Raw genomic sequence first — 10,958 nt, forward strand, 5'->3', positions numbered from 1 at the left:
GGTGTAACAGATAATATTGTTATCAAATCATATAACTTTTTACTTTTCTATCATTTACGATGCGTACAAATGGTTCTCAAAAGGGGAAAGAAAGGCTGACTGGTTACCTTGGCTCCCTCAACGAGCACAGTCCTGCAAATTAACTCCCACCGCTGAGGGCGTCTATTCTGTGTCGAATAAATAACGAACAAAACCACGAAAAGCTGGTAACTTGTAACTGTGAAATATTTCTTTTTCCGCTTTTTTTTATTTTTTGTTTTTTTTTTTCAAATCTCTGATTGAATAAGAAACAATAATGTCTATCCTCGGGGCGGAGCTACGTCACAGAACGTTCTATGCGCACCACTGTACCGTGTACGCCGTTTAATTATATGTGCTCTGCGCGATCGAGCTTCTGTGGAACGGTGAAAACAGCTAAATTCGAGAAAATATCACAAACTCAACCTTGAAGTAATCCTGGACAACCAAATTTACATAAGTTGTCCCCGCAGGAATAATCTTGTAGAGTCTCAACAACTATCCCAAAGTACCGTTTTCTGGAAGTTTTCGGTCTTTCACCGTGATCGTTGCAAGGCGGTGAAAATGCCCGGATGTCCGCCCCGAGGATAATGTCTTTTCCACGGCAAGAATGCTGTGATGATGTATAATTATGATAGAACAGCGCCCCTTCGTCGATACATACGTGACATCGGTTCTGAACATACACACTTTCATATGGTGTATCAGGTGCTCCAATCAATACTTGTCTGTTATGTGTATCTAATAAGACACACATTAAAGAGAAGACAATATAATTATATGATTATGACTGGCCTATAAATGCATTTCATGACAAAACTAGTCCTCAAAGTGGCATTCCATAGTAATTAAGTTATTCTATATTATGTTATTGAAAATTAATAATCGGCACGTCATATGTGGATATTGGTTACCCTGCACAGATGAGATTTGTTAACGCTGTCTAAGAGGTTTGATACCTAGAATCAGTGTTTATAAAGACTTGTGATAAGCATGAGTTCGGTGATAACTGCTAACTGCAAAAACAAAAACACGTCCACGACAATCCATTACTATCAATATTTTGGGTGGTCTGCGAAAACCCACAGATGCGATAGATATTTCATTAAGCCAATCTGTACCTTCAGTTATGACGCATGCATTTGGTGACATTTGACCTCTTTCTTCAAATTAACTGTCTGGACTTATTAAAATGTACAGTAATAAATAGAAGACGTCAATCTTTGAAGAGATATTCTATCGAACTTCACAAATAAATACGGGTATAATAATGACTTGAAAAAAAAACGGGTCTAAAGGATCCGATTCCTGCATCTGCCAATCTTACCATGCCGTTTATCGTCAAATGTGTTAGCGCTAGGCAACAACTTGTTATACAATGCGATGTTTTTATTCGACTTAGAATTAACAGACCTGCGGTTCTGTGGTCGTTATCCGCTGAAATAATATGCGCCAACGGTCTACACCACACTGCCTGCTTCATACAAGGCGAGGAGAGTGAACCTTACTCGAGAAGATGCTTGCAATATGAGGGTCCGTTTACGCGTTATCTAAATCCGTAAATCGAATCGCCATGACTATTAGTCAGACTGGTTACCCAGCATTACACAAGAATATCAACGGTTTTGCAGGATTTGTAGTAATTAGTTCAATCGATATCGCTGTCGGTCTTATTAGCGTCAGTCATAACTACTATGTAAACACGAGTATTAACTGGCTGCACTGCAATAACACGTGTTTCTATAAACAAATCCAGACATACTTGTTCAACATGGGGCTTGTGTTTATACAAAGTCTGTCCTGTATTGATCTGTCGCGTTCGAGATCACGTTTGCTTTTTGGCATTAACAACATACTACATGATATTCGACATTCTGTAACAAAAAATGTGCAACTTAATGTCGATTCTCCTAATTGGCCATGCCCAAAACTTCCCTCCGTTTCACCGCCGTTCTTCCTAACCACCGGTTCAGTTCACATGGGTTAAAATTAAATACTTAAGAAACGTACCAACCAAATAGGCGTTATCTGTGACAGTGTGTATATTAAGTAACGTGAAGCTATAAATTATAAAAAGATTTGGAACCGTTTAACCGTGACATTGTATTATACTAATCTATACCTAGTCTAAGCAATGATATTGGGTCACGTTCTTGTGTAAATAGTAAGACCTGTTATTACTTCGCCATGAATAAACAGTAAATACATTAAGCAAAGATTTCGGTGTAAACAAAATACAGAAATAGCTCCCTCAAAAATGTATATTAAGCCATTATGTTGGTAACAAACAACGGTTCTAAATTGTAGGGGACATTTTTTTTGTAACATTGATATGAATATGTGAGGTAGAAACAGAGATATATATATTAATATAAAAGGTGGTCTATATCAACAAATAACGCGGCATGGAAACGACATAGTGGGGAGCAGGCATTGCACTTGCCATTCTCTTCTTCTGCATGCTCCGATACAACACTATTAAAGCTCAATAGCAGACAACTACGGACCATGAATGGTGTGGCTTCCATCACTGCCTGCAAATAAAAATCCGATCTGAGCAAATTAGCATAACATGATGACGTCATATGTCAACAAAAATGTATTGCACCGTTATGCTACCCATAGCCCTATTAAACAGAGATTACATCCACTGAGGCTGACCTGTGTGAACTTTACAATGAATTATAAAGAATAATAAATTATAATACATTCATACCAGACCCTTGAGGTCATACTCTTCAAATAAATCCTGAGGAAAATGAGTCCACACCCCTGAAAGAAATGTCGCATGCTTTGTGATATGTAGTACATGTGGCGATTTATCAATACGTGGTATTGTGCTATCATATTTAATCTATTGCACAAGACGAAACATTTGCAAATGTATCACCACATTTAGAATAGTTCAGCAAATTTAAAGTGACATCACTTCGATTTTGTATACTGTTTCCAAAATGGCATCGTTGCGCATTCGTACCACTGGGTTCGCTGTTTACATCAGTGACAACATCCATTTGTTAGGAAGCGAAATAATAGTTATGTATGATGTGTACGGTTCATTTAATTAACACAAAGTGTGGAAATTCATTGTTTAGAATGAGCTGTTCGTGCGAGTATAACCATGAAGTTTGTGCCGGGTATATTGAGTTGTTGGTTGTGTCCTCGTCTTTTTGAACATTCGTTTTGTGCACCACATCACGTGTTACATCACCTTTTTGTGAAGCTGTCATTTTTGTTTATTCATGTGTCGCATCAGTAAACACATACTGACTGCTCATATAATATAATTATACAAGTTTTCAGACAATCACAGTTCTCGGACAGCGACCTCCAAGTTCGCCAATACAGCCGGCAAATAAACCAACAGCACGGAGTTATTATAAATGTGATGAGAATAATTAAGCTTAAAAGACCTGTCCGAAATAAATTAGCATGACTTTCGCCGACGATGCCGCTGTGTGCAGGTGTTAAATGTTGTCGTTTCAATTAAAATGTAAGTATATTTGTTCGTAGATTCAATAGGTATGGTAACGTGAGTCGTGTTACTGAAGATAGATGTGGCTAACTAATAAAATTACGGACAATTTACTAGCACTAAAAGTCTTTGATCTTCACCTGAGTGAAAAAAATCAGTACCTGAACTTAATTTCCATGGCAATAATTAATTCCTTATAGCACTAAAGCCTATTCCGTCGGCCATTTTGAACTGTAAAGATATACTAAAAATACTAAAACTTCAACTTTGATTTATAGCGTGATAAAGTTTTATTCACGCCTATAGACAACTGGACCAAGATGTTTGCATACTAGATATGTGTGACGGCGAGGATTAATTCTTGCTGTGAAGCAGCTGGTCTGAGTTGAACCTTTGTTCATACATCATAAAAGTAGGTTGGAAATAAGTTACGTAACAGGTGTGTGGACACAGATTATATGGGCGGGTGTGGTTGAAATATCTTCGCGTTTGTTTTTTATTATTATAATAGGTAAGAAATGATCGCATTTAGAATTTGATATTGTCTTGTCTTACATATTGTCTTAAATTTTTCTTGGCAAAAACTTAATCAAGCAGATAAGAATCTCATGTTTATGCGCTCACACCGGCGTCAGTTTGTTTTTTTAATTTTTTTACAACAACATTACGTAAGTAATGCTAGTGAATAGTACCACAATTATGCTGACTCGCAGACAGATGTCATAACAAATGACATAATAACGTGTAATAATATGTATATATTGGAACAAAGCAGCATATTTTGAGTTTCACATCGTATACAGGTATAACAACCTAAACTGTCGACACGTATTGTACCTAATTTGAAATAAGATAAACATGAATACCTTTGACTGTGACACTAATTCACTATAGTACACAATGCACTTACAACACCGTTGCGAATGGTCGCCTGTTATGAGCTCCGCCATATTTAGGCACCTTTACGCCGACGCAACGTGTTCTCATCTGTTGTTGTTGATACTGGTAAACACTGCCATCGTTTAATAATCACTCTGGCTTCTCCAAGCCAGCAGCCAGTAAACACCCCTGAAATACCGTACTTGTACAGCCTATGTAATACTATATTCATGAGCGCCCAGTAGTAAAACAAAATACATGATTGTTTTTACCACAAAAAATAAACAGTTATGTCAGTCATTTTTGGTACATGTATTTCAAAAAACATCATCGTCCCCGATCCAATTCCATAAATGCACGATTAACAAAACGAAATGAGTATGAATGAAGTATTTTTTTTCCTTTACCCTTCTGTCAATGTATATTTATAGTTTTGTTGCGCTTTTAAGATGTGTTTATTTTACAATGTTTTGCCCTTTGCATATTCGACTTGAGTTGTTTATGTTTGAACAATCTAAGGTGACGAATCAGTTAATAGTGGGCTTTTTCCAACTCTAATAATAAAATTTGTTTTGTGTATATTGAATAAAATATAAAAAAAAACGCTAAAAGATTTAGGTTCGGGTGTTACCTCACATTTCTCCAAGAGGTTTAAACTCCGCCATAGTATGCCTCTTTACATAGGAGTAACGTGCCTCTCGGCTGAGATAGCTCCGCTATTAGCAATACACATTTCAATTAAAGAACTGAAGATATCATCACAGAATGAACAGATCAGAGAGAGGCCCGCCTGTAGTACCTTCATGTGTGATATCAAATCAATCAGACTTGTTGTTTTTAACAAGAAGTCAAAAATAACAAAAATATTAGAGAATTAAATAACAAAATTAGAGAATTGAAGATATCAGCACGAAATGAACAAATCTGAGAGAGATCTTACTGTTGTGCCTATAATTGGCCTTGAGATTTTAACAAGAAGTCAAAATATCACTTTTTTATCAAAAATCACAAGATTATTCATCAGAATTAGAAAATTTAAGATATCATCATGAAATAAACAAATCCGCGAGAGATCCACGCGTCGTGTCTATATTTATAGTATCAAAGCAATCAGACATGCGGTTTTCATCAAGAAGTCAAAAATATCACTTTTTACCAAAAATTACAAAAATATTCCCCAAAATAAGAGAATTAAAGATATTATCACGAAATGGACAAATCTAAATGAGGTCTACCAAGTATCAAATCAATCAGGCTTGTGGTTTTCAAGAAGAAATCGAAAAGTAAAATGTTGACGCAGACGACGGACGACGACGGACAATCACTCATATGATAAGCTCCACTCGACAGTGGAGCTAAAAACAGATGTGAACACGATATTAAATTAATACCTTATGCACTTTATTCTTCAAAATGGGGTTTATTGCTGAATTTTGGGAAATAAGCTACATCGTAACATCTCGCATTAATACTGTTTACCAGTTCACTAACCAGTTCAATTTCAGAATAGTAATAATGTTTACACAGTTGATTACGCGATCGCTTAACGCACACTACACATGATTGTGTATCATTCGCCAACACAACACATTTTGATTTCAAATGAACATTTATTGTAAACATCAGCTGATATGCTGATGACGTATCCCAATGACATATCACCGAATCCTTCAGCAGTGACGTCACTTGTTAAATGAGGTATATACAGTTAGCTTGTTATGTAAGTGTTCAGCACAGTATTCTTAGGGGAAGTCGTAGTGTAGTGGAATGATCCGCTGACTGACAATTGGTGGACATTTTAACTGACAGCCTGAATGGAATACGACGCAAAAAAAATACGTTGACAGGAATATGCAATGTTATCTGAGTTAGTTCAATCCGCGTGTACACGTTATTCTCAGGCGTTAGCTTAGAACGTGACTGACCTCCATAGCCTGGATGCAATATAGTCGTTTCGCTGTTTACCTATTTTGGAAAGTGCGGGTAACCAACGAAACAGAAATCGGAAACCAACGTACAGTTAATCCATCATTGAGAAAAACAAGTTTAACTTTGTCAACAAATCACATTTTAGTTATGTTGACATGCACGTCGCTGAGGTTAAGTCCATTAATGTCGTTGTCGTGGACTAGGTACGAATTGTTCGACAGACGTGTATGTGTTATCTTTTCTGTAATTTTTAGACTATATGTGTGTTCCAGCGATTTTTTGTAATTTTAATTAGTTTTTCTATAATAACTACGTGCCTCAAAACAAGTAATGGTCCATCCCTAGACTAAACTTGTTTTTAAGTCATGGGTATACGTCTGTGATGCATTGTTTGTCTATTCAAGCCTATCCAAGTTATATTTGGAAAGAAATGATTATTGTCATAATATATGTAATGCGTGTTTTGTCTAGTAAAGTTATGTTTATGCTGGATTCTAGACGAACATCGCAATCAGTCGAATATTTTCCAAATTCCCGCCACGCTATATCGCAGGGTGTTTCACCATTCCAGTCAAGTCGTACGCTTCTAGCAAAAATGTTGTTCCAATTACGGGGGAATCAACGAAGACAAAGTAGGTAGTTAGATGTCTTTGAAATGTTAATCCAATTTAGCAGTAGATGCGAATCACTTTACAAAAAAACATCACCCGCGATTAAACTTATTCCGCCTGATCAGAATGAATGCATTTTCAGCAGTGATTATGACGTCATCGGACCGGTATATATATATATATATATGAGTTATATGAGAGTCGCGTTCACGATTACGCAGATGTTCTCAGGCAAAGGAGGTGAAGGTGATTGTGTGACAGCGTGGTATGTAATAATACAGCACTGCCAGATGTAGTGGTAATAAATTTACAAGCAATATGTCAAGTTAATCCATGTAAGTACAAACTGAGGTCATGATCTTTACACCGAATGTGGACTTGCATATCAAAGACACCGATGTGACGACGAATTCCTTCGCGCAATTTGGTCCTCATGAAATCAAATTCCATACGAAAAAAGATGCCCCACCTCGATTACCTTCAATCTAATTTTGTGCTTTTGTTTGTGATTTCGCCGTCTATCAATTCTCTACTTCAAAGAAAAGTTGTTTTCTTTTTCTGTCCGGAATGTTAAATTTGAGGCCATACTACTGAAATCTATTACTCATCTACGATACAGTGATATCCAATCCCAGTCAATATCTCTTCAATCATTTAATTATTTTCATTAAAAAAACGAACAAGATCTGGAAATAATCAAGTAAAATATGTGAAAGATGTAAATGGAAATATAAATAGTAATCTGTCATCAGCGTACACCAGATTTACGGGACTGAAACAGAATTGACATTTCGCCTCAAATTGCGAGGTCAATTTGACCGAGGCCACCTCATCTTAAAATAGCTGAACTTGAAATTGAGTTCTATTTTTAAAAGCGCGATCATCTTTCGCGCGAAGATATTGTTGGGTCAAACTCGGCGGTAGTACCCTTGCAGACGTGACATCTTAATAATCGAATAAACGCTCGTCTAAATGATCTATTGAAGAACGCGTATAGAAGCGGATTTAACATTGAATTGATGTAGCCTAGCCATGTGACTGGCGGCCACGCTCCGGGATCTATGCAAAAGTCACAAAAAGGATCAACAATATTAAAAACGAAAAAAGGACACCAGCAAATGGTAAAACATCCCATGATAATCCCTAAAGTCTTCGCAGCTTTCTTCTCCGCTGCCAGGGACACTCTCCGACCGTGGTGGTGAGGATGTCCGTCACCGGGACCGTTGCGGGTGTTGTTCCAGTTCATAGTTGCCCGTTCCAGGCTCTTGATCTGTTGCGCTTGTTTCCTGGCAGCTCGGAAGATGAAAAAATACGCAGTAGCCATGAGGATGCATGGCATGTAGAAGGCAATGGTTGATGCAATCACTGCGTATGGTTTATTTACAAGGAAAATGCATGAGTATGGACCGGCAAAATTTTTCACATCGGCTATAACGTTTTCTATTCCAATTGTGTTCCATTGCAACAATATCGGAATGAATGAAATAAACATGGGCACCACCCAACAACTTGCCAACATGATCGTCACTCGTCTCGACGTCATTTTCAGCGGATACTGGAAAGGGTTGCAGATCGCTGAGTATCGATCGAACGCTATGCAAGACAGATGCATGATTGACGCCGTACAAAAGGATATGTCGAAAGATATAAAAATGAGGCAAAAAGTGTCACCGTATATCCAAGTTTCAGTCACAACATTAATTGTTGAAAAAGTCATTACCAGACATGCTACCAGAATATCGGCGATAGCGAGAGAGAAAACAAAATAGTTAGTCAGTGTTCGGAGCGATGGGAAAATGAATATTGAAGCACATACTAAAATGTTCCCAGCGATTGTCAAAATGATAATAACCGTCAAAACAAACCCAATGATGATTCTTTCAGCGAGACCGTATTGCAGAACGTTCCCTGAAAGTCCCGTTGAGTTGTCGTTAACAGCTCCCACGATTGGCTCTCCTGTATCGGTGAACACTTCCAGAACATATACTCTACTGGTCTTATCTAGGGCAAATGAGTGGTATGAGATGGCGTCAGTGGAGCTCGTGATTCCTGATTCCATTTCTGCGTACAACCTCAAATATCGGCGCAGTAAACTAGCCCACGGACACGGATATATCCTGTGTCAGGTTGGCAATGTTAATTAGTCCATTGACTCGTCGCTGCCACGTGAATACGAAACGATAACACATAAATAAAGATTCGTATTCCAATCGAGTTGTTCCAATCAACCTATAATCTATTTACGAACAATAGCTGTCAATCCGCAAAACGGCCAGTGCTCCGTCTAATTCATAATATTAGCTCGAAACACGAGTTGCCTTTTCCCACAGGGGACGTTAGTTTTTACTCGCATCAGCCGTGGCAATAAATACCCTTCAGGCAGCGACGCTATCTCTTGGCAGATTGGCGTAATGTAATACGTCTCATGGTGGTGTGTGTGTCGCTCTATTGACCCCGTGTGCATATCCCGCCAGTTGAATCGTAGCACAGCTTTACACAGGCATTATATCGTGTTCCTACCGAAATAGCAGACAATCACCCCGCTCGGTGGGAATACTAACACTCTTTTTATGTGAAATCTACACAACCAGTCACTCGATCTGCAAAGTGAATAAAACATAAATAAATGAGTACACCTTAGCATAATGAACTTTATATTCCACAGCGTCCAAGTGTAAACAACGCTCTGTGTTGTTTGAATATTTGTAATTGCCCAAATAACATCGAATTACCGATGGCGTATTCTTGGAATATTTATAAAAGTAAAAATAGAGAACATGCTCGTTAAAATAACCATGATTGTCAGGAGCCGATTGAAGACTTTGACACTGAAATAACAGCTAAAGGTGCGCGAGGGCTCGGGGACAAGGATACGCAATATTAGTGAATGTTATTTCAGTATTTCATCACTAAACATCATTTTACAGGATACTATGACATACTATTTACTTTGTAAAGTAGGTTTAAACTTTACTCGGGTTACATAGCTAGGCCATGATCCCTTTCTTTCATTTTAATGTACAATTATGATGTACACGTCGTTAACAATTGGTATTTTTAGCATCCAGGGTGTAAATACCCAGACTGTTTTAGAGCCAATCACCGCGCGCTCGATTCGAGCCGAGCTGTGATAGCAGTGAGGCGGGTTAAATTACCATCAATTGAGGTCCCATTCGTGTCATTAACCCATTCAATCATTTGATTTGGTACTTTCAGTCGTGAAATTAATGGTTCTCCATAACCCTGTGTGTATACACGTTATTTTGATTACGTGCTAAATCAGGCAATTCACAATCGTGGCAAATTGAACTGTAATAACTCTGATGTCTCTGGCTCATATTATCCGATAGATACGGAGAGATGTTGCAATCCTTTGTCGTATTTAGTTTTATATTATGCAAATAAACACAATTTTTTACATTATGTGAGTGATATTTTCGTATCTACTTACATGTTTTAAGAGACTGTTCTTAGATACACGTGACGAGTAATAAGTAAAATTTGGAAGGATTGTTATGAAATGTGAACAAGTTTGTAAAATTAATTGTCAGATATACAAACATACTTATATATCTTATATCTGGTCGCTGAGATCTCGTTGTGAGCGAGAAGGCTACGTGACTTGTTTTGCTCCTCTCCCAATCCACTTCAAATTGTGCATAGAAATACACATAGTGTATAGTTTTCGTTCAATAATACCGATGCCGATCTAGTAAGCAGGATTAAATTTGTTTTGAATTATATGAGGTAGCTGCGCTTACTGATAGTCTGGTAGCCCTCTTGCGTTGGGAATAAGCTACTTTAATAAGCAGAATGCAAAATACTCAGGAAATGTTTATTGCATTTTTCGCATTTTGTTAATTAATAAATCCTCATGTAAACTTGAGCTGAAAAGAACTTGTACGTGTTAAATGGAAGTGACAGTAATATATACTCCGTAAAGCTACTCAGTAACGCGCACACTGTTATTCAATAGTGGCCATGACGTCGACAATTCGAAATGAATAACTTTGAAGTGTCCTGTGTAATCAATTTCCGTTCATGCA

At 37.6% G+C, this 10,958-nt stretch overlaps 1 protein-coding gene across 1 annotated transcript; it reads right to left on the reverse strand.

Moving 5' to 3' along the window:
- Positions 1-7,551: 7,551 nt before the first annotated feature.
- Positions 7,552-9,467, reverse strand: LOC100374682 (5-hydroxytryptamine receptor 4). Its single transcript, XM_006817437.3, has one exon. It carries the CDS (start codon positions 8,969-8,971, stop codon positions 7,793-7,795), a length of 1,179 nt encoding a protein of 392 aa, XP_006817500.1. The 5' UTR covers positions 8,972-9,467; the 3' UTR covers positions 7,552-7,792.
- Between the last annotated feature and the right edge of the window lie 1,491 nt (positions 9,468-10,958).

The sequence above is a fragment of the Saccoglossus kowalevskii genome, chromosome 10, assembly GCF_978046115.1.
Source record: "Saccoglossus kowalevskii chromosome 10, keSacKowa6.1, whole genome shotgun sequence".
In the NCBI taxonomy this organism is placed as follows: domain Eukaryota; kingdom Metazoa; phylum Hemichordata; class Enteropneusta; family Harrimaniidae; genus Saccoglossus; species Saccoglossus kowalevskii.

Coding starts and splice junctions, on each gene's coding strand:
- LOC100374682 (XM_006817437.3), bottom strand. CDS start 8,971: ATGGAATCAGGAATCACGAGCTCCACTGACGCCATCTCATACCACTCA.